General features: G+C 43.8%; 3 protein-coding genes across 3 annotated transcripts; 2 read left to right on the forward strand and 1 right to left on the reverse strand.

Moving 5' to 3' along the window:
* Window positions 1–109: 109 nt before the first annotated feature.
* jtb (jetboil) lies at window positions 110–13,743 on the forward strand. The gene is made up of 9 exons (XM_041776845.2): window positions 110–821; window positions 1,040–1,144; window positions 2,656–2,779; window positions 2,890–3,234; window positions 3,317–3,465; window positions 3,546–3,929; window positions 11,964–12,498; window positions 12,588–12,805; window positions 13,423–13,743. Exons 1-9 carry the CDS (start codon window positions 201–203, stop codon window positions 13,528–13,530), a joined length of 2,589 nt encoding a protein of 862 aa, XP_041632779.1. The 5' UTR covers window positions 110–200; the 3' UTR covers window positions 13,531–13,743.
* Window positions 2,373–4,417, reverse strand: LOC108076490 (NADP-dependent malic enzyme). Its single transcript, XM_017169381.3, has one exon. It carries the CDS (start codon window positions 4,278–4,280, stop codon window positions 2,418–2,420), a length of 1,863 nt encoding a protein of 620 aa, XP_017024870.1. The 5' UTR covers window positions 4,281–4,417; the 3' UTR covers window positions 2,373–2,417.
* Window positions 13,744–14,678: 935 nt separating the features above from the next.
* Parp16 (Poly(ADP-ribose) polymerase 16) lies at window positions 14,679–16,189 on the forward strand. The gene has a single exon (XM_017168957.3). It carries the CDS (start codon window positions 14,943–14,945, stop codon window positions 16,008–16,010), a length of 1,068 nt encoding a protein of 355 aa, XP_017024446.1. The 5' UTR covers window positions 14,679–14,942; the 3' UTR covers window positions 16,011–16,189.
* The last annotated feature ends 8,174 nt before the right edge of the window (window positions 16,190–24,363 follow it).

Raw genomic sequence — 24,363 nt, forward strand, 5'->3', positions numbered from 1 at the left:
CCAACAAACCCCATTTAAAACCGTGTATACCTCCTCTTTATTTAAGGGTATTCAGGCAATACATACTTGTATCAGTAGACATACATAATTTAATCTCAACCCAGAAAAATCAAGTAGGCAGTAATAAACAAACCGCTGAACGAAAAAGACCTTGCATAACCGTATTAATAAAAAATGTTATAAACCGAAAATCAGAAATAATGTCTACCTTAGAGCTTGTCTTACAAATTCTCCTGCTGGGCGTTGTGCTAGTTTCTGGACATTTTCGCTATCACAGGGCAGTGAAATATTCCCCGGAACTGATAAGCGAGTTACGAGACTTTGAGAAACTGATACCAAGTGTCACCATCGATGAAATCGTTGCCGAGCACATGATTACGGATTCCGGCTTTCGCAAAGCAGTAAAATTTTTGCGCAGCTCCGATTTCAAGAGGTTTCAACAGCACATAGAGTCTTTGCCCGAAGTTGTGGATCTGATTAATTTTGTGCACCTCAATGACACGAATTTGGGAAAGAGGCGAAGTCATTGGTATCATCACAAACATCATCATTATTATAAAAGTCACGACTACAGCAACCGACATCGTCGATCGGTTGGTAATTCAATCAACGAGGAACTTGTCTTTGTCTTGCTTCAGCCAGCCTCAGACTCAAGGAAATTGAGGTCTTTTACTAGCTTCGTCCAGGAATTACTCACTCATTTGCCCCGAGATCGGTTTGTGGCTTTGATTAATGAGAAACGCCAGAAAAGTGCCATATTTGCCAAGTTCTATGAGGCCCTGAGGAGTCCAGAATTCAAAACAAAATGCGAAGCAGCTTGGGTAAGATTTCTAATCTTTGAAGACACGGAATCACTTATCCTGCCAGCAATAATTTCATGATGAACTATAATTATTTATATAAAAGCTAATTAAATGTTTGTTTTAATTGCTTTTCTCTAGCAATTCTCATTTTCAAGACCTTAACAGTTATTAACTTGTAATTTCAAATATTTATTTTATTTTCTTAGTGATTAACCCCAAACCCCCTTTGATTTCAGACCACAGCAAACGTACAGGGCGTGATTCGTGAACTCTCAGGACATCAAATCAATGCACAGGATCTCAAAACAATTGGCTACGATGTCATCTCCTGGGGTCCAGCCTAGCCTGACAATTCCTTTGTAATTGAATCTCAAATAAAATCTGAGTCTCAGACAATGTTTCCAGTGATTGAGTGTAGGAAGGACAGACAGAGTCAAATGCACCTGATGCGCTATCAAAATATGTGGCTAATGAAAATTCCAGCCACGCTCTATTCAATGCCAAAAAGCTAGCCGATAAACGATCCCCGGGAAATGCAGTAAAAAACCTAAGCAAATAATTCAATGTGACAAAGGGGAAACCGACACACACACACTCGGGGCCGGGTTGCATTTCATTTGCCGTATTGATAAATGGAATGGAATATCATGCTTTCGCTCAGACGCACACCTGTCAAAGCCAGACGTCACACACACACACACACACACACTCGTTCGGGCAATTTAATTTGTCTGCATTTTTGTTGTGGCTGTGTTTTCTACCATTTTATGGTGGTTGTTTCAATTATTTTATTGTTGTATGGCGATAGTTTGGACTGCAGTCACAGGAGAATTTCGAGCCACCTGAAAACACCCGCTCACACACACTCAGAAAAATGGGAAGAGTTAATTTTAAGAATTTTAAATGAGAATTTCAAATTTGAGACCTTAACTAACAGGAGGTATTCATTAATAAGAGGTTAACTAGAAGGACATTAACTATCAGGATGCTCGTCAGGAGACGAACTAACAGAAGGGTAACTAACAGGAAGTTAACCAGCAGGAGGTTATTTATCTGGAAGCTATATTATGGTAATATAACAGGTGTTTACCTAGCAATAGGTTATCTAGCAGTAGGTTATATCTAAAAAGAGGTTAAGAAACAAAAAGTTTAACAGGAGGTGGTTAACTAGAATGAGGTTAACTAACAGGAGGTTAACCAGCACTAGGTTAATTAACAGAAAGCTATGTAACAGAAGGAAATACTTTCAAAAATACCTTCTAAATTACATTATATTACTAAAAGAAATAATTTCAAAATACAAATTATATTATAAATTTTTCCAAATACACTTTAAAATTTCCCTTAAGTCAAACCTTTTCTTTAAGTACATATGTTATATACGTACGGCCACACAGCATGAGTTGACACATGAAAATTGCATGCAATTAATTGCCCGCTGGCGTACTTGCACTCCGACTTGGGTTCGAATCGAAATCAATATGCCACGGACTGGGCCAACAACTGTTATTAGACATGATATGCCATGCAATTTGCGCCCCAACCTCCCCCAGTTAGAACCCCTTTCAATGTCCTTTGCTGCCTTTAATAATGCTCTAGACACAATTACAGGTTCTAAATGTTAAGCTGGTAGAAATTTTGGGACTCCGTGGTAGCAATCTTCCGGTCCTGCATGCAGTAGATTTCCCTGGTGTGCAGATTATAGTTGGATTCGTACATCTTCGACTTGATGTACTCTAAAGGATTCTCCGGTCGCGGCCACAGCGTTGCCAGGCCCCGGCGGAAGGCGTAGGTGAAGACAGCCTCAGCCATATGCAGGCTGATGCACTGAATCTTTCTCATCGGCGGGAAGACGTTCCGCATGGCCAAGTCTTTCGGCCAAACCATATGGGCCAATCGCTCCGCGGCCACGCAGAAGGTCTCGTCCGGAACGGTGGTGAAGCCGGCCAGCATTACGCCCATAGTTAGGCCAGGCAGTAAGATGTGGCTGCTGCAGTAACCCGGCTGATACATCTTGTTGGCGTACTTGATGGGAGGCAACTTCGACCCGGAGATGAAGACACAGCGCCCCTTTGTGTACGCAAAGGCTGCATCGGCGGTGCATTCAGCCAGACTGGCGGGTCTCGACAGGGCGAAGATTATGGGCTGCTCGGCACTCTGCTCCATAGCCCGGAGGACGTCGGGTGTAAAGACATTTGCCTGGGAGCATCCACCGACCAGGACATTCGGCTTCAACTGCTGAATGGCCTCCACCAAAGTCAAAATGGGTTCGTGGTAATTGGCGAATTCCAGCAGCTCCTCGGGTATGCCTTCTCTGCCGATCACAATCAGTCCTTGGGCATCGCAGAACCATATCCTCTGCCTGGCGCTGACCTCGTTGAGGCCCTCCCTCTTCAGATAGGCAATGCACAATCGGGCCATGCCCACATTCGTGGGATCAGCCCCGTAAAACAGAATCATATTCGTCGAGAAGAGCACCCTCTTCACGGCATTATTGCACGCGATTACCCCAGAGAGAGCGCACGCGGCTATACACTGGAAGTCCACATCCACGATGCACTGGCGCTCCCGATACATCTCCAGCTGCCTCTTGGCTTTCTGGGCCTCGAAGTCCTGGCATAGGATCAAGGCATGTGTGCCGTACTTCCGGATAACAGCCAGGGTGAACTCCTCAAAGAACTTCTCGTACAGTTCGTTCGACGGCCGGCGCTCCTTAAGACCCATATAGAACCGATCGTTTAGGAGTTCTTCATTGTTTGTGCCCACATCCAGCACCACACAGAGACAGAATTTCGGATGAATGCCGCTGTAGACAACATTCTGATGCATTACGGAGGTCAGGGCGGGCATCTGATTGACACCCAAGTCCCCGAGACTCTGGACAGAAGCTCCATTGCTCACCACCAGGTAGCGGACGTACTTTACTGGCCAATTGCTCAGCACCTGGTGCATATGTCCCATATCCTTAATGGTGATGTACAAGACCTTGCCAAACGAAAACAGCATCTTGTGGTACTCGAGCAAATGCGGATAGCTGGAGGCATCTATCATGGGCATGTAGAGTTCGATATTGCTCAGCAGAAAACGGTAGAAGAGCCAGCTGTTCGTTTGCGACAAGGTTATCAGGTATGTATATCTCTGCAAGGGGCTGGACATGGCGGCCACGACCATCTGGCAGCAGGTCACCTGAGTGTCAATGGTTCTAACTGACGCCGGAAGCAATCCGTGGATGGAGAGCACCCGCCTTTCGTCGAACGTAAAGCCGAGTCCCTTGTTGGCCTTGTCGGTGCGTAGCATCACTTGACCTTTGAGCATGCAATTGGATGCATCGGTATCGGTGACCCAGAAGGAGTCCATTTCGCGCGGCATGTTCTCCAGTCTGTTGGTCCTTTCGGAATCGGTCCCGCACTTCAACGCGTTCTCTGCCTTCTGCTTCTGCTCGGCCTTTTCACGACTCGTCCTCGGTGACCGGGGCATTATGATGTCCTTGTCCTTTTTCGGGGGACAATATGTGTGTATGTGTGTCTTGCTTAACAATAGCCGGTTAGGTGACTTTGTCCTTGTGCGTTATTACAGACCCAACCAGGCCTGAACCTATATAGTGACGAAGATTACAACGCCTGCTTGTTCGTCTCGAGCTCATTTGCATGCACTGTAAGGATAATTAATTAAAGTTAAAATAGTTATTAAATATTTATGAGATTCTGATGATAGCTAAAGGACTATATAATGAGTTATATATTTACAAGCCTGAACATTAACCTGTTTTACTATCTCTTGGCTACGAATTTTCCCTCAGTGTTGTAACCCAAAACCTGGACCAAATTTGAGACCGCATTCGGCATATCTCCATCCACGACTGCCCTTCATCCACAACCGCATCCACATCCACATCCATTCGTCCCACCGGGTATTATGCAAATTGTGTTGCGCACTTTGCGGCGACCTCAAACTCGTAGTGACATCCTAAAATGTCGCCACTTCCGCTTTGGATCTAGTCCCTCCCCCGATGTTACCCTCCCTCCCCTAGTTTGGCGAACAAGTTTGTCAGAATTTTGATGCAAAATATCAACAATGATGGTGGGGGAGGGAGGTTTAAGAGCGAGTGTTGAGTGAACATCAAAAGCCCAAGACCCCGCCGAAGTCTTGGCCGCTGCCGCACCTTTTATGCTAAATACGCGCGACAGACAACACAGCCATTTGTGGCCAGGACAAGTGCACTTGGCCAGCGGAATCTTAAGTGGAATGGCAACTGAGTAATATTTTCGGGAAGAAACAGGAGGAGGAGAGAGCATGGCTGAGCATTAAAAAACAAAAGGGAACGAATGGCCCCGGCCATAAGCGGCTTAATTTCCTGGGTCTGTGTCTGGATGGGATTCGTCCCAAAGAGACCACCCGGTCCGGTGGCCCCTCTCATCTTACACATTCCGACAAGACTAACTGGGGGATACAAAAATTTAAATACAGCAAAAATTCCATAACTAATTGGAAGAGTGGAAGTGCACAACACAAGACACTCGGAAAAAAGGAGAATTCAAGGACTTTATTAGCAATTCTCTATTAAGTTGTACATAATATTAAGGACTTGGTCAAAGGGCCAGTGTAGTTTCTCTTTTATGGACCGAGTTTCTCTGGGTGTACGAACTAGGATCTCGGTACAACCTTCCGAAATCCAATTATCTACCGAGACGCACAGGACTCTGCATGGGAATGCTGGGCGGTGTTGGAGGATATGTGGCCGGGCGGTGGCTTGTTGGTAGGGTGAATATGCATCACAAGTTCATAATGAAATCAATTTTCAATCAATCGTTCGCATAGCAAAGTAGTAGCAGCAGGAGCAGTTGGGCTCTCTCTCTCTCTCCTGGGGAGACTTTTCCTCCTGTTTTGTTTCACATCGATTCGTTTTGGCTGCTTGCTCCTTTTGGTCCTTGGCTCCTTTGCTCTTTTGCTCCTTGGTCCTTGGCCAGTTGGACATTTGCACTTTTTCCCCATTTGCAGTTTTCTCGGGTCGATGTTTTCTTCTTTTTTTTTTTGGAGCTGGTGCTGGTCGTACCTTTTCCTCTCGGCCACGGATGTGCTACAAATTGAATTTCAGCCGCGGGACACATTAAGCGATCGCCTCTGCCTACGGCCTTTGGCATTTGAACATAAAAATTTATGCGATTCGAGAGCTGGATCGAAATGGCACGCTGCTGCAGGTGTGTTTTTCCCCTGCACAAAGAATGTTTATGCGTCGTTTATACAGAACAATTTGAATATTTTATGGACAAAATTCGATTTCGGCTCCCTCTCGCCATCCAGTCCCAGTCCCAGTCCCAGTCCTACGTGCACTAAAAAAGTTTTGCATATGGAAATTGATTTCCTTTGACCATGCATACATGTGTGAGTTTGCTATAAATACTTGTGCGTCCGTGTCCAGTTTTTGGTCATTCACACGCACGCTTAGGCAATGCCAAAAACTCTGGTCATTCCGATGCTTGACAGTTGTCAAGTTTCGAGCGGGTGAAAAAAAAATATAGGTATATAAAAAAGAAAATTTGGAAAAGGGAGAGCAAAAAATACGCCGTGGGCAAACAAAAGGGAAATGGAACAAAAGTAATTTGCACCTTGGCGTAAAAGTTTCATAGAAAAAATGTAAAAAACTGGGCAATTTATATGCACCACGTGACGTTTTTTTCTAGAGTGTCTTATAGCCAGACATATTACGCATACGCAACGTGGTGCCGGGAATCTTTTATCAAAATTAGAGCTGGCTAAAGATCGATATTACTAAGGATTATATCGATTGTAAGCTCTCATACCTATCTATTTCATCTTAAAACCAATTCATTAGTCTCTTGAATAATTCAGAATATATTTGGTAAAGTAAAGTCAATATATTTTCTCTTTAGCCTGATAAACTATGAACCTATAATGTAATTATAACTTTTTATGGCTTCCGCTATTATCAATGCCCTGTCATCTCTAACTGAAATGCAGAAAATTCGTGAAATTGTTAGTTTGAAAACTCCAGTTTGGCCACAAATCAAATCGAATAAACTCCGTATGGATTTAGTCGCATTTTCGGCTAAAATATTCGCTAACCTAATACGGCCGGGCATCTGCCATAAAAAAGGCGGTCAGCCCTGGGGGAAATTGTTGCACTTTATCAAATGTTTTCGGCTCGCATGTCCGTGGCCATTTTATTGAAATTTTGTATTTTATTTTTGTGCAGCAGACTCGACGCTCTGACGCTCTGGGCATTTAATGAAATTGTCACACTATTTCACAATTCCTGGCATTAACGATTTCGATAATTTATGGCCTCAACGGGTTGGCATTGGCGGGCTGTTCGGATATAATGTGAAATTGAAATGCTCCTGGCACAACTCAAATAAATGTCACATTCATGTCGTCTGTTTGCCATTGGCCCCGAGGCTTGCAGCAAACGGCTCAAAGTGAAAAGTCTTAAATAAAAAATGTATAAGCTTAATAAAAGCGTTGCAGCAAACGGCAGCAGCAGCGGAGCAGGAAAGGACCGCGGGAGAAGTGGCTACACTGTCGAATCCTTGTTGTTCCTATACACTCTCTGATATACGCGCAAAAAAAAGCGAGTATATATACGGGGGCACACACGACAAACTTTCAAATCGGGAGCTACGTGCGTCAAAGCCAAAAAGCCCCAACTTTATATCGCGCTGTTTGCCTCCATTTTCCCATCCTCGATTCCATTTGCCTCCCCTGCCCTTTTACTTTGGCAACTTCAAAAGACTTTTAGCTTATTTTTTAAGTCTCTTCTTTCGTTTTATTTTATTTTTTTCCCCTCCTGCTGGATGGCATTTCCTATTTTATTTTATTTAATTTTATTTTGTGTTATTTTTCTTTTGGCCAAGTTCCTAGCCCTGCTGCTGCTGCTGCTGGCGGTGTTTAACCGGAATTTAACATTGGCAGCATGTGGTGTTTATTGGGAAAATCCCTTCGGCCTTCGGCCTGACATAAATATCAAGAGCGAGTGCAGGCGTGGGCGGTCTGAATTATGTAATTAACTTGTTGCATGCCTGCAAAAGAAAAAAAAAAGAGACCAATGAGGGCAAAAACTATTCGCAATCTGGCCAAAACTAATCGCATGTATCCGGCAAATAATTCCGCCGCAAACGGACCCGCATTAGTGGCGAATTAAAGGAGCCATAAACACGAAATCAGCGCATGCGAAACGCTTCCAAGGAGCCAAGTCCGCATAAAAATTGTTAACGGAAGCGAAAATTAATTAAGCCACTGGCCAAGGGCAAAGCACGCACTGCCACGCGATGCCGATGGTGGGGAGGGAGCAAAAATCGGGTACAAAATTCGGTAGGCGGTAGGGGAGTCGGGAAAGCCAAGAGGAAAAGCGGTCATCTGAGGCTGCGCTCGCTCGGGAAATATTGAACGCCTGCCGGAGACCGTAACGCGCTTTTAGACGTGCTCAAATATTTGCCAAACGTGTCAAAAGCGCTGGAACGACCAACGACTCTCCAAAGGATGGGGCCGAGTCCGATTCCGAGCCGTGGCTCCTAAAACACCACCTCCAATCCACTTGACAGACTCTCGATTGATTGAAGGTTGTGCACGGCCAGCCACTCGTCGTGCCGGTGACCTGTGTGTAAGGACATAATTTCTGTTTTTGTTATGGTTTAGTGACATCCTTCATCCATAGCCGGGGGAGAGCCGGGGCAAATGGAAATCAAAGCCAAAAACCCCCGAAAATTGATTGACAACTGACGGGGAACAAGTCGGCGTGGATAAGGCATATATCGATTGATCTGTCCCGCCATTAAATAAGCAATATCGATGGTAATCTGTGGGAGTGGGGGAAACCACAATCTAAAGATATATTTATTTATTATTGAAATGGGGTCTTTACAAGTAAAATTATAAATATTTATTAGGAGAAATGATTGAACTTGTAGCTTCTGTTTAATTTTAGTAACAGAATTGTATTATTTTACCTATAATTTCATAAAAATTGTCAAGGTCTTGTTGTTTTATTTTACAAAATACCTTTTAAATATTATTTATTTTATATACACCTCTAAATAATCCTAGTTTTGCTGTTACACTAAGCCCATCCATTAATAATTAATTCATAATAAATCTCTCATGCTTTAAACTTGTAATTTATTGCCGTTTCAATATACATTTTTGTGTGTAATTAAAACCAAAATTATACGTTCAATTAAAGCCGAAATCAAACTGCGAAAGCAGAAAACATTAAGTGTGAAACAGATTACAAGGCGAGCAGCCGAATCTGGCAAAGAAGTTCTTGGGGACAGGCCGAAGTCCTGGCAAGGAATCGGGCCTAGACAAGTTAATTTATGGCAGTCAGTGAACCATCCCAGATACTACAGGCACCGTCTGCTGATGCCACAACTCAGAGAGTGCCCCCTGCAGCCCGATTCTCTCGACTTTTCTTCTTCTACTGGGGTTTTTCCTCAGCTTTTCCGTCTTGCAATCCCTGCAATCGGATTTGCTCCTCCCCATTTGCTGAGCCTCCCAGTTTTTTTTTTTTTTGTTTTCCTGCGCTGCGGCTGTTTGTGCGAAAACTTTTGCTAATTTGCGGTAATGTTAATGCTGAACTTTGCACAAAATTAGTCAAGTTCTTGGCGCGGCTCGACTTGGCGCTGCGGATTAAGCGCCATGTTACGCCAAAAGTGTTAAGTTGGAAATAAATGTTGACACTTGCGGTAAACTGGAGCTCTTATGCCGCAACATAAACAAAAGGGCCGCCTGGCCCAAGGAAAATCACTTTAAAACACATGGCCAACGGGGGGGTGAGGTCGTATTCGGTGCCGGGGCTGGGGTTAAAGCCAGGCAGCATGAAATTAACTACTGCGACGACGCCCTGAAAGTATGCAGCCCAGCGTCTGAGCCAGGAAAGGTCCTGCCTGTCCTTCTCAGGTCTCCGGGTCTCAGGTGCGTGTGTACCGCTGACTTTGCCGGACTGCAGTTAATTAAGTCGCCGGCAACCGGCAACTTGGGCCGCCGCCGCCACCTTTATGGCAGCTGAGGTATGCCAGCAGCTCGCTGAAGTATTCTGCTGTGGCGAAATTAATTTATAAGTTCGGTCCGCCTGATACACCTGCAGAAATATTATATGGTTGCTTTATTACCACAGCAGGGACAGGATAGCCAGCGCAAGTAATATAATTTAAAATAATTAAAAGACACTCAAACTTTCCACTTAAAATCAACAAAATTAATAGTTAAGAAAATTATTGTAGAAAAATAAATTAATACACGAATAAAGCTTTAAATTCCCCATTGATTCTGGGGTCGGAAATGATTCCTTGACTTAGAAAAATATTATTTTGTATTATAAAATCCGATTTTTTATATTAAAAAACTTCTTGATTTTTTTAAAATTAAAAATATCATAACTCGGCCAAAAGAGCATTAATTTTAAATCGGAAAACTGTTCTGTGCAAGATTTTCTACAGTTAATAAATCTGCATTTTTCATTTAAAAATTTTGCAAATTTAATTTTTTATCAAAATTAAAAATTTTAATGATGTAACTAACCCCTTATAAAATTTTTCAAAAATGGCCAAAAAATCGATTTCTTCCTGACTTATCTAGAAAGATTCCCCTGTTGATGCTGATCAAGAATATATATGGGTTATGGGGTCGGAAACGTCTTCTTCACTGCGTTGCAAACTTCTGACTGAAATTATAATACCCTGCAAGGGTATATATGTATATAGCTTTATAATTCCCAACTGATTCTAGACATTACGAACATTTCAAGCTTTTCTTTAGTAATTTTTTTCCCTTATGACTTCCGTAAGCTTTATTTTAAATACTTTATTTTCTAGGAAACTAATTGTTAAACTTCCAAAGAGTTTGTTAATTTAAAAACTAAATAAGAATACTTTATTTCAGTGCAGGATAACTTGCCCTAGCAATTGTTTACGGCTCCAAAAACCGACCCCGGCAAAGTTTGCACCCTCGAAACTTTGCGCTCCAAATTTATAAAGTGTCATACGTTACGTTACGGCGAACCTGAGACTTCTCGTTCCCATACTCAATTCCGTTCTCGTTCCGGTTATATCGTCTAGGCCAAGTTTTAATCAAGTTGGGGGCTTAGTCAAATAATTTATGTAAAAAATTGCGGCGCAACTAAAGTTCTGAGGGTACCCGGTGACGTTGACAACGATACAATTATTGGTTTGTAGGCAGAACAATTTACAAGCTCTGTGGGCTCTCTGAGCTGTGGGCTTGTAATAAATCAAACCAAGTGAATAAATCATATCTGAAAGCATACACACACACCACACACACCCATAGACCATCCGGAATTCCAGTATGCGAGAGTGGAGAGTGTCACAGTTGACACATGCGAAAGTGAACGGCAAACGGCGACGACGACATGAAATAATGACATGAAAATTGACAATTTTATTCCTACTTAACTTGCTGAATGAGCAAATGAATATATCAAGTGAGCTGTGCTGTGAGTGTGTATGTGTGGAGACATATGCATGTACATATTTTATGCACAGTTTGACAAGCGAACGAGCTGGAAACGAGACCTGAATGAGCGCCTGACTGACGGACTGAATGACTGACTGACACGTACAGTGACTAACCGAGTGACACTCCAGCCAGCTGTCAAAGTGTGAATATCACACGCACACCCGCAGTGTGTGTGTGATTTTCTTTGATTTGCATCGGCGGAAATGCAGTTGGCCAAAACGGCGGACAGGAAAACCGCCTATTCAGCCTATAATTTACGAGGCCGAGGCGGCAATCCGATGTGCATGTTTTATGGCCTAATCGAAGCCAACGATAGGCCATATAAATCAATATTTTATTTACTTCCAGCTATATGGGGAATACACTTGAAAGAAATGGGTTGCTTCTTACTTAAATCAATTTAATATTTTGTAGAGGAATTTTTTCAATCGTAACTTGCAGTTTGTACTTGAATCATTATTTTCCATATATTTTTCAAATGCAATCACATTTTCCAACCATTGAGGCAGCCCTCGCTCTTCAGTGAGGGTGGGTTTTTTGTTGAATGCCACTGATTCAATTAAATAATCGCCGCGAACACAACGATCATGGGTCAGGGCAGTCTCCAAAGTCTCCACAAAAATAGGGGGGCAGACAACAGAGACCGTGGGAAGAGGCAGCCAGAAGCTCTAAATCTGGATAGGAGATCGCATCGGATCGGACCGGAACATGAATCGCCAACAACTGTTACTTTTGCTGGTCTGCATCACGTCCACGGTGGCTCTGCCGAATTTCTCGAACGATGAGGAGAGTGCCGAGACGGACTTGAGTGGCATTGGATTCGTGAAGCTCGGTGAATCCGCCAGCGAGGAGAGCGATGAGAGCGATGGTCAGGCCAATGCCTCCGACGATCTGATCTTTCTGAGTCGAAAGAAGCCGAATCCCGTCAACCAAACCGTCGACTTGAGCGGCTTTATTGCTTTGATTCCATTGCGTGAAGTGCAGTCCATAGCTGCCCATTATTACCACCACGATGCGGAGTTCCAGAGGGCGTATGCCTTCCTGGCTAGCAGAGATTTTGCGGATATCAAGCGAAAGATTCTGCAGCTGCCAGAGGTCTTGGAGTTGACGGATTACCTCGGTGCCCAGGGCTTGGATGTGGTCAAGGCAATTCAGTCAGTGGCAGATGTGTTTAAGCCGGAAATATTGGAATCTATCACCGTCAACGGTGCGTATGAGTAATATTTTGGAGTATTTTTAGTTTATTTTAATTATTTAATATTTATTTGCTATTTAAAAATGATTTTCCCTGTGCAGTGCCACCCAAATCCATAACCAATGAGGAGGGCAGCTCCACCACCACCCGGGAGCCATTGAGCGGCCTGCATGGCATGGTGGACAATGTCCTCGAGATCCTGCCGCAGGACCAACTGTGGGCGCTCTTCTTTGATGAATTCGAGAGCAACAAACAGTTCGCAGCGGTCGTCGACAGCATCAGCAGTGCCAAGTTTCCCAAAATTCTGAACGGTCTTCAGGTGAGTCCCGGAAACCCGGAAAATCCTCCACATCGCATGTGGTGTACATAATTGTATTTCGGTTTGGGGACACGCTTTGTTTGTTCGGCTTCTCGCTGAGACTATGTGCTGTATGTGTGCTGTGGAAAATTGTTTAAAGAATTCCATTTGAAATGGCCGCCTTCTTTGACTCTGGCAGCTCCATAATAATTTCCTAGCGGGACGTGAGAAAAATTCCGGATTGCTTTATTGAGTTTCCTTGGCGAAAGGTGCAGGTTAAAAGTGGGCAACTTTTATATGCGATTCCGTATACAAATCAACTTCCGTTGATGCCTTCGAATTTTCAAGTGCCACCGCCAAGGCCTTTTCTTTTTATTATTTTTCCTGCCGCTTTTACCGCTGTTTTTTCTTCTTTTTTTTTTTGCCTTTCGCCTCGCTTCTAATTGGCAATTGAGCTGGCCTACGTGAGGCACATATTTATGAAATCAAATCGCCAGCCGGCAGGCAATTTATATTTATTTTCCCCATGTCCCCCCCTCCTCTTAAAACATATATATTTATCAGCAATTCGATGGAGCAGAGTGTTTGTGATAATTGATTTCGCCGCACTGATTCAAGTCTTATTTTTCGCATTTCAGAACTCGCTGCCTCTGCGAAATCTACTATTTGTCCTGCACAACAACGGCATATATGTGGAAAGGATTGTGGAGTCCGTAAAGTCGTATTTATCCATCTCTAGTTTTTAGTAATTACTTTAGCACGGGCAGCTGATTTTGTAGGCCAAAGGAAAGGTTATTTGAAAGAGTTAGACCATGATTAATGTACAAATATTCCTACAGCCTCTTTGACACCTTGAATTCCTAGGCCATTTCCCCTGTTTAACTTTCTATATTTGGCTACAAAAAGCATACAAAATCCGGCCCCTTATTGAGTGTGTAATAAACGAAGTGAATCCCTTAAAGAAATTTGTTTGCCCTGACACCGGGAAATCGATGGCAACTGGAATTATTTAGCCGGCAACGCCTCCAGGGAATTGACAACGCCAAAAGAAACTTGGGCATATTAATAACAACGCCGGCACCCCGAGCCCTCCACCAAAAAAAAAAGAGGGTTAAATGACGTCAAAAGTTTATCTGCGCAGCAAAAAAAAAAAAAAAAGTTGCCACGGCTGTTGGTCCTGATTTATGCCGCCGAATGCCAGGAGACGCCTTCCAACAGACGCAACGCAACAGTTGCAACTCTCTTAATGTCGGCGTTTATTTGAATAAACTCCAACTTTGATTTCACAGGCAGCGAGCACGGCAAAAAGTTGCAAACTTTTTCGGTTAACTGATTTCCACACAGACCTACACCTGCAGCCTCGGCAGTGGGAGGGTGGGGAAAACACACACAAAAAAAGGAAAAATATATATGTATTTGGTTCTCGCGCCCCCCAGGAGACTCATAATTTAGCGGGAGTATATCAATAAATTACGCATGCTGCGGCAGGTGGAGAGTTCCAGGCGTTTTCGGGGTTGCTGCCGGAGATAAAAGTATTGAAAAAGTATCCAATTAACTGCGTAGCTATGATGCAACTCGGACCCCGTTCCACGCCAACCAGGGCAGCTGGTTTGGAAGTGGTGGTTCGTCCGAGGTCGAGGTCGGGCTAGAGATCGTCTCGGGTGAAGTCACCCCTGTTTAGCAGGGGGCCTCCTGCCTGTCTGGTGGCTGAAACTGAAACAGGCATAAGGTGAGCGTCAGCCATCAAGTGGCAGACAGCAGGCATCAGGCATTCGACAGCAGGCCCCATTAATCAATTACAGACCAACGAGGCAGCCCAGGCAGCTCACACACTTGCCAACTGTTACTATGCCTGCACTCGAAGAAAATATTAATAGATATAAATTCCCACCTGTTTCGTAGCTATTACAGATTTTAATGTCAGTGTAAATTATTTGCAAAAATTACAGATTTATATTTTTGAAATTCAAAAGAGAGATTGCCAAAAGGCATCGTGATTTGTTTTTGTCAGTGCCTGACTAGGACGAAATCCAATCTCCTGCAACCAGTCCGGCCTGCCATCTGGGGATGCCCTACGGCTTGTGCCAAAAACTCAGCGAAACAGTTTCAAAATTTCAGTTTCTGAAGGGAAATTATTGAGGTCCTCGCACCTGTGAAAATGACGATTTTGATGGTGCAGCCACGATGTAAGGGTTCAGTGAAGCGGATCAGCTGGCGTCGCTTGCAGATGCTCCTGCCGCACTCTCTGTCCCTGGAATCGATGCCAAATCCGGTGGACTTGAAGGCTCTGTACCTGATCCACGAGCGCCTGCAGCAGGATCTGCTGGGCTGTGAGGCGCTAATGTCGATTTTCGCAGCCGCCACCATGAGCTATCGCTATCGGAGCAGGCTGAAACCCTTTCCCCAGCACTGGGCCAGCATAGATCATCTGTGCCACACTCTGAGCGATGTTCCCCCACTGTGCATCCTGAACCACGAGCTCATGCACTGCAATTACTCGTCCTGCTCCCCCAATGTGTGCCGCCTGTTGACTGACGTTTTGGTGGAGCAGGGCGATCGCGTGTCCCTGAGCTCGCTGCGTCCCTGCGAGTTCCCAGAGCTGTACGCCCACCTGGGCATGCCCGCTCCGCAGCGGGCACCCACGCAGATCTTTCAGGTGCGAATGGGGAGGGGAAATGCCAGGGCTGAGGCCTATTTCCGTCTCCGCCGGAACCACATGGAGTCCGTACGACTCGGTTTCTACGGCTGCAAGCTGGAGAAGATGTACTCGCTGCTGAACGACCAGTACCTGTTGGATGGCAAGTGCCTCGAGCTGACCAGCAACGTGAACGAGGCCCTGGCTAGGAGCAAGCCCCAGGCCGGCTTGGGTGGCTCCCGGTGTGGCTCCATCCTGCGTTGCGTGGCCGTGGTGGAGTTCGTGTTCCGCGACAACGAGACCAGTCCGGATAAGAAGCATGTCCTAATCCGGGAGGCGGAAACAATGCAAATATCGTATCTGATGCTGTACGGACAGAGTTGCCAGGAGCGCGAGGCCGAGATGCAAATGGAGCTGGAGAGGAAGCAGTCGGGCTTGAAATTGGCCAACTGGATTGGTGGCTTCGAACAGGGGGCCATATCCCTTGGAGTCGGCCTGCTGATCGTCTCCTCGATGTCGCATTATGGCTTCAACTTCTTCCGACTTCTCGCCCACGCCGGATTGCATGTCCTCAAGCGGGGAGTGTTGTGAAAATTGTCTAAAATCGTCGAGTTTTATTGTATTTTCGTCGCCGTCCCAGTGACCCTGAGATACTGCAGGGATTTTTCTTACCATCTTCATTTTGCTGTCACTCTGAAGTCGGTAAGAAAACTCCTTGTTGGCATTTGCAATGTGCAAAATGAAATCGATTTGTGTCTTAGACGCTCTTAGAGATTTGATTTTATTCGAGAGTTGAGAGAAAGGGGTAGGCAAGAGGCGGACCTTGGCTTTTACAGTGCCCACATAAATAACAACAATTTAGCATTCACAAGTGACGCAGTAAAAATTTATGCGCTCTCGCACATTTTCAATTTTCTGCAATTTTTCTAGCAATTGTGTGAAATTCCTTGCGGCCATTGGGCAACAGAAGCAGCAGTAGCATCAGACGTTGCATGTGGCAAGGACACAGACAGATTTGTGTGTGTGTGGGAATACACTGTGAGAATGTCTTAGAAGTTTAGGTTTATTTAAAGGGAAGAACAGATATGCTTTAGATAGGCTTAAGGATTATATGTTGCCTCTTTCTAGGAAAGTCTTCTGAGGCAAGGAAATTCCAGAAGGCGAAAAAGACTATTTTTATATTTTTTTAAATTTATATAGTTTACCTTATGACCCATTTAATTTTAATATATAGTACCCTTCACATACCCTTTTTTTCGAGTGCTTGTACTCTGAGCATTATGTGCCGCCGGACACTTTTAGGGCCACACAATTTAGAGACTTGGCTGGGCTAGATTTTCCATTCTCATTTTTTTTTTTTCTTGCTACCCGACGATTTTCTCCTTTTTTTTATGTCATGGAAACCCGCCAGCTATGTGTGTTCGTGTGTACTTAGAGTATGTGTCGCTGGCTGGCTCCGCTTTTTACATATGCTCGTCTGCTCGTTGCTGCTACAAGTTATGCATGGAATTTCAAGCTGCTCGATGGCCGGACTTTTGCAGCCGCTGGTCCGCCAGGCAGCTGGGCAGCCGGACAGGACATTGCTGGCATTTTGAGGCGTTGCTTGTGCGAGGCATTTTTGCGGGTCATATTTCATCGAATCCACATTGCCGCCATATCCCGGCCAGCGGGTTTTCGCCCCCTGTTTGTGCTGCTGCAATTACCGTAAAGTCTGCGCTCTATCAGAGCTGATTTAGACCCCATTTAGGCGACACTCCCGCTCCCACTCCCTCACCCAGTTGGCCCGGCTGACAGTTCCCAGCAACCATTAATAAACGCACACATCAAAGTTGGCATCCGCCACATAAAATTCAATTTAGTGGCAGCGACAGCAAGAAAAAAGGCCATCCCTTGAGTGAGAAAAGCTAAGCCAAGATGCACATTAGCATGGATACACTTAAGAAAAATGTAATCATTAAATGATTTTAAAATAAATTTGATATTTTATATATAGATTTGAAATTAAATTCAACTTAAACTTAAACTTTGCTTTTTTTATCTTCAGCTACCTTTTCCCTATATTTTTCGCTTAGTGTATCGCTGGGCTGGAGTTGGTAAACAGGTTGGAGTGGATAACAGAAGCGGGGAAATAGAAAGTTCACCCACTTAGGTCCTGCACTCGAAACTGAAATCAAAATAAATGTCAACGTGGCTGTCACACAAAGCCAAACCAATCTCCCCCTCTGGCTCCCCTCTCTGGCTTTCTCCACATTTCTTCGGGCTTTCCGGAGAGAGAAGCCACCCCCATTTCTCCTGTTCTCCATTTCTACAGCTGCCGGATTGGGGGTCGAAGTTTTTGACTTCCTTAATGACAAAGTGCGGCGACGGTGGCTTTCCTGCATCTGTAGGATGACGATGATGGTGATGATGATGATGATGTCGATCACACTGTGGCAAGGACGTTGATGATGCAATTTCCACGACTAAAATGTGACTGGGTAGTGGTGGTGGTGGTGGTTGAGCCGCCCACCCCATTGTTCGTTTTGTTAATCTTACAAAATTGATAAGGTGTGAAATTCTTGATTTTATTTTCTGCGTTGTGCACACCAAAATGTTTTTCCTTTCTTCGTCCCACGTTTCTTTTTCGTTTTTGATTTTCCTCCCCTCAGCCGGTTATTGTTTGGGGTTTTCCTGGGCCCTGGGTTTCCATTTTTTTTTTTCCTTTTGGGCGGTCTTTGATGTTCTTTGATGAGGTGTTTGTTTAGTTTTTCCTGCGTTTTTCTTTAACGCTTTTTTTGATGTTTTCACCGGCGTAAACGAAATTTGGATATGATTCAAAAGACAAGCCCAACCTGTCTATCACGCTTTTCCATTTACATTTTAAACGAAATTTAATCCAGTTTGCGGCAGCGCAGCAACACCTTCTGTCATTTGCTTTGAAATTTAAATCAGCAAGGAAATTGACTTTGCAACGGCGACGGCGTCGTAAAGTAAAATCCAAATAACCGGCGCAGACAGATATTACCTGCATTGGTTTTTCTTTTTAGGAAAATCTCCAAATTAAATAAAATTTAAGCTAAAATATATACCATTTTCAACTTCTTCACTATTTTTTACCGCCCCTTTGGTTAGTTAACATCCTTCTTTTTTTTCATGCTCTTTTCAAGCGTTTTTCCAAGCGTTTTCCCCAGCACCCTGGCTTAATTATTGGCCCGTCAATTGCACAAAGCGAAACAGAAACGGAAACCCAAACCGAAACAGAAACAGAAATTGTTCAAACGTTGGCCAGGCATAAATTGATTTCTACCAACCGGGGGAAAAAAAGTGTGTGGCCATCGGATAGTCAGGCTACTCTATGCATCCACCCATCCCGGGGGCAGAATCCGGTTAAAGTGCAACATGCCACTCACTTGAGGTCCTTAACCCTCTCTTGTCCTGTTCCTGACCAAAATCTCCATTGAATTCAATTCGCATTCGATGCGATTCGAATCGATTCAATGGACTCAAGTGGGGATGGGGGGAGGGAGCACTGTACGGATTGTTTAATTATTGGAAATACTCTCGCATCGAACTCAAAGGAGACGACCCCCGTCCACCTGTGCCAGTGTGCATCGGACTAATCAGTGCATTAGCAGCATCCGCCATTATGGCCAAATGCAAACTTCAAGTGAGATTGGGCCCTCAATCAGGTGTCCACATCCATTGCTTAGTGACCACAACATGAAGAGCCTGATGGCCAAAGGCAATCAAGACAGCACTGTGCGTGAAAATGTGTAGTAAATACATAGATATATTCTAAACATAATATATATCTATAAACAAGGGCTTAACATAAATCAAAAGGATACTTAAGGAATGCCTTTATTGATCTTTCTCAATTTGAATTTTCTGATTTTCTTTTGAAAATGCTCTGGTTTATTTTTCACCGTGTCGAATTGGTTCTAAGTCTCAGGTGCAAGACGGGGTTTGGGGCGCACAGATCAAAGTGCCCCTTTTGACTCGCTCAAGTGGCCACGCAGATAATGCCCCACACAAAGGGTCGTGGTCGTGTGATGGTCGCCCGTCCTAATCGCTTCAGCCTGAGCAGAAGCAGCAGCAGGAGCAGCAGCAGGAGCACCAAGAGAAGGAGCAGTGGCCGCATGTCCTGATTGCGCATACGCAGTGTGGTCGTTCCGCTTAGGTTTATTTGTCACGCAGCCTCGCCTCCAATTGATTTAAAATCCTTCTGATGGCGCCGTAATTTGATGTCGGGCTAGGGGGGCTGACATTTTGGCAAATTTCATTTGCGCTGCAAACTCAGTTAGTTGGCAAAGTCGCGTTGAAAGTTTCGCTCGCTCGCTAGCTGGCTGGCTGTCTGGCTGACTGCATGCATGTGCGTTAATGCCGGCAGTTAACTTGATTTTGTCGCATTTACCCACACATTAAAGCGGCAGCGGCAAATGAGGCAGCCAGCAAGCTTGCAGCTCCAAACTCGCAAGACAAACAATGCCACGCGAGACAAATAACTGATGGGCGGTGCCCGTGGCAGGTTGGCAGACTGTGCCACGGAGTGTGCAATGCACAGAGCTCATCAGCGCGGAGTCCGCTTGGAAATGCAATTTTTAATGCACTTGGAAAAAAAGTGGAGAACCTTTATACTTGAAGTAAAAGTATAAAAAATTCAAAGGAAATCATAAAGTTGAAGAAAAGAAAATATAAATATCTATATACCTTTACTCCAAGGAAAAACAAGCTGAAATTTACTTCAGAATTTCTAAATACATATATTCTTTTATATTGTTTTTAATATTTGTAAAATTTAAACACTTTTCCCCTCAGTATTAGCCAAGGTCGTAAAGGAAGGGCCATGCTAAGTGAGTGAGTGATGCATGCCGCAGACGATGCAAGTTGAAGGAAAAATGTTAAATTACGATGACAACAGCAGGGACGAGGTGGAGGAGCATGGAGTGTGGAAAATGGAAAGCCTGTTGTGACGGCGCATTGTTGTTGTTGCCCCCCTTATTTACATGCAAGTATGCTAGATGCGTGCTGTTTATTTATGATTGCATTCAGTGAACCACCGCGTTCCTCCTCCCTCCCGAATAACTCAATCCCCCGACTGATGGCATCATTTGTGTGCAGCCGTTGCAGCACTAAAAACCGATTAAATATAAATTAATATAAAAATTTGCATATTGAATGCTCATTTCAGCGACAGAATGCGCATTCCTTTGCAGCTTGAATGGGTTTTTAAAGGTTAATCTTTTTGAAAAACTAGAGATTTTTTGCTAAAGAGCATTATTGAAATAAGAATACTTGATTTATTTAATATTATTTAGAATTTTTGTATGGCTTTATTAATAAGAGGTAGGGAAAATAACACATTTTGTGGTATTTTAAGGCAAATTGCGCTTCTAAAAGTATGTGATAGCAATTTAATTGTATTTTTTATTAATTAAATATTTAGATAATACTTTTAAAAATGGTTTTGAAATACAGAGAATTAACAGAGTATTCAAATTGTATACAAATATTTATTTAAGTTACTTTGAATGTGATAAAAGGTAACTATTTCCTTGAAATTCCACTTTTTTGTATTTACTTAAATGTATAAATTAAATATTTTTAGCTAAAGGAAATCTTGATTTTAATATTTAATATCTATATTAATTTTTACCTAAATTAAAGAATTTCTCCTGATTTCTGCACACATTTTTCTTCCCGTGTGTCGGCCGCATGCAACATGTTTGGCAATTGAAAATTTCACTTGCCACTGACGCTGTCATCGAGCATGTCAAAACAAACAGTATAATCCATAAATTCTCCGCCCCACCAAAACTGACAGCCCAAAAGAACCTCCACCCCAACCTACATTATTTTCGACTCATGTGTGCCGCTTTTGGGGGTGGCAGATTTTTAATGCGTTTATGCTAATCGTGCGGATTTCGATGCGGCTTGCCTTGTTAAATGTGCCAAGGCTGGACGTGTCGGGAGAATTGGAATCGGGGATTCCGGCTTGGGTTCAGACCCGCCTGTCAACACACACACGCACACTCACTGTCGACTGATTGCCATGTGCGTTGTCTTTCCCAAGAAATTTGCATAAATTGCGTTCAAGTCAAATGCTGCTGCTGCTGCTGCTGCTGCCCCGTTTCAGGAATGGGAAGTTCGAAAGTGATGAGTAAGGAGCCACATAAAACGACGCGTCACTCTCGAGGACCCTCGTCCTGGGCAATTACAGTGCCTCAGGTAATTGCGTGGCAGGCCTTCTCAAGTGGCCTTCACACTCAAAAAGCTGAAAATTTCCACAACAAATTATGCATCGACATTGAAAATGAATGACGCTGCTGAATTTGACATCAAGTTTAAATTACTTTGGCAGCACCCACACCTCATAGCACACACACACACACACCCACACACAACATACTCTGCAGAGTTGCAAAAGGTATAATCAAGAGCCCATGTCAATGGTCAAACAAAATTTTCGCAATCAACGTAGCCTTTGCCCCTTTTTGCACACCAAAAATTTTCAATTATGCGAAATTCGGTTTCTTTTGTTGCTCCTGCACTTGGCCCTGCGCTCCTCTGTGCCGAATTAGGCACGAAAATTCTCAATTGAATTGGCCCTGATAATGACAACTTCATGCATTATGCGTTGCCCCGAGGCCCCAGAGCACACGGACGAGCGGACAAGGATATGCAGTTGAAGAAAAGTCCTGGGAAGTGATTGAATTAATTTTATAAAATATTTTTAAGCTTTTTTTAAGAAGAGAAAAGGATTCTAGAAGCCTAAGACATGTATTCTATTTTTAGTTTTATTGTTTTCTAATGAAATGTTAAAACTTTATTCTTGAATCCAAGTAAAATTTATTTTCTTAAAGCTACAAAATTAGCTTAATGCTAATTCTTAATCATCAATTTCTTTGGGTGCATAGAACTCGTCCTTATCCACTGTTTGAACGACAGCTACAGCCGCTGAGCCACTGAGGCATTCAAAAACTTGACAATTTCGTTCAGCGTCCTCCTGCCACAAATATGCGATTGCCTTGTTCTGGTGCAAATGAATGGACCCCAGACCTGGTCCCGAAAACCCAGACCCAGGGCCCAGAGCCAACGAAACGCGCCAGTTTGTGCAGTTTTCATTTTTTTTCTTCTTTATTTTTGGTTCGAAGGGGCGGACCCCAGGGGGGTGTGAGGTGGCGCTATGTGGTGCAAATTTTCCCAAAAATGTACCAAACATTTCGCTGTACACGGATCACGCTGCTGCTGCTGCTGCTGCTGTAGGGGTATGCCCCTCCATGATGCTCCCTTTTTTCCCCTCGGTGGCTGTGGCATGTGTGCAGGCGTTGCTGCTGACGGCTGGGATGGCCTAGGCTACCCATTTTCCACGGCCTTTTTCCATTTTAGCCCCAGTCACCAGAATCAACTGCAAGTCGGTTGCACTTGGGAAAATATATTAAAGATTTATTTTAAAATATTTTTATATATTTAATTTGCTAAGAAAATGCTAGGATAACAAGTTGCTAGAAATTTGTGACCATTTGTGCCTTTTTATTTATATGTTTTCTTAAATAAAACTGATCTTTAATTAGTTATAATTGAATACATAAAATATTTTTAATATAAATGTATTACAATTTCTTGGTTTAATAAATTTTTTACTCTGCATTTACCTCTTTCTCCTGTGAAACTCGTGAGCGGCTGACTTATGCATTCATCCATCCAGTCAGCCGCCAGGATGCCCCAGCGACTGCTCGTGTGTGAGTGTGGTTCACTTTTAATAAATTCATAAATATTTATGTATGCAAAATTCGGGGCAAAATGCTGCCAGCAAGCGACTGCGACTGCGGCTGGTCCACCTAGCAATCTATTCAATTTGCCGGCACTGGATGCTCACAGGAGCATCGCAGGAGCAGCACCGCAACCCATCGCATTGGCTGGCAAAAGATCGAACAGGACTATATCCTGCGCTATGCTGCAACACACACACACACACAGGCACACACACCCATCGGGAGACAGAAAATGGCGATGGATTGATGCGGCATGTCACAAAAACCGCAACGGCAGGTGAGAAGAGAGAGAGGCGGGAGCCTGGTGACATGGCCTAGGCTGAGACATGAGCAATTTCCATATTTTGTGACTGAGCGAGTAAATCATGGGGTATGCAGACTTCTGCCCCCGACTGTAGCCTCGAACTATGCAAAATGCCAAAATGCCTCTTGCCAAAGATTACGAGAATGTAACAGGGTTTGAGCACGGCTCAATTCGCTTCTCCCCTCCACTTCCAACTCGACATCCTCCTCATTCTCGTCGCCTCACGAAAGTTGCGAATCAATTTTGGGGGGCCCAGTGTGTTGTGCAGCAACATGTTAATAATATCTTGAGCTACCCTGTCCAGCGGGCAAAGAGTGATTGCGACGGGGGTATCTCGATCCCCCCGGATAAAACGGAATATTTCCCAGCTCTTCCCCGGTGCAGCTGATGTGACATCATGAGGAGGACGACGACGGAGATGGGAATGGTCTGGACTGGGGCGTATAAATCACAGCATGCGGCACTCACAGAGCACTCCTATTTTAATCTCGTTTTTGAATACTCGTTAACTTGCCTTTTGTTATTTTTTCTTTATTTATTTCAGCTTTTTTTTTTTATTTTCACGCGTATTTGCATACAAATGCGATGCGAGGAGAGCGGGAACTGTCGTTTGCCGCTGCCTACACACTGTTGAAATGATTTAAAATCAATTTATTTTTTTTCTATTATCCCTATGTAAATCATTTTCCGACAGACAGACCGACAGACCGAGAGTGAAGAAAGTTTCCAGGCAAATAAATCAACTTGATGCGTAGCCATAGAAAAAAAGCTGGAGCAGTGATAGAAAAAAGTCGAGTGAATGAATTTGGAATTATTTACAAATTCGCAAACAAATTTGCACATGACAAGCGATTGCGATAAGTGGGGATGGATTATGGCGTGGGAA

Source organism: Drosophila kikkawai, chromosome 2R (assembly GCF_030179895.1).
Source record: "Drosophila kikkawai strain 14028-0561.14 chromosome 2R, DkikHiC1v2, whole genome shotgun sequence".
Lineage (NCBI taxonomy): Eukaryota > Metazoa > Arthropoda > Insecta > Diptera > Drosophilidae > Drosophila > Drosophila kikkawai.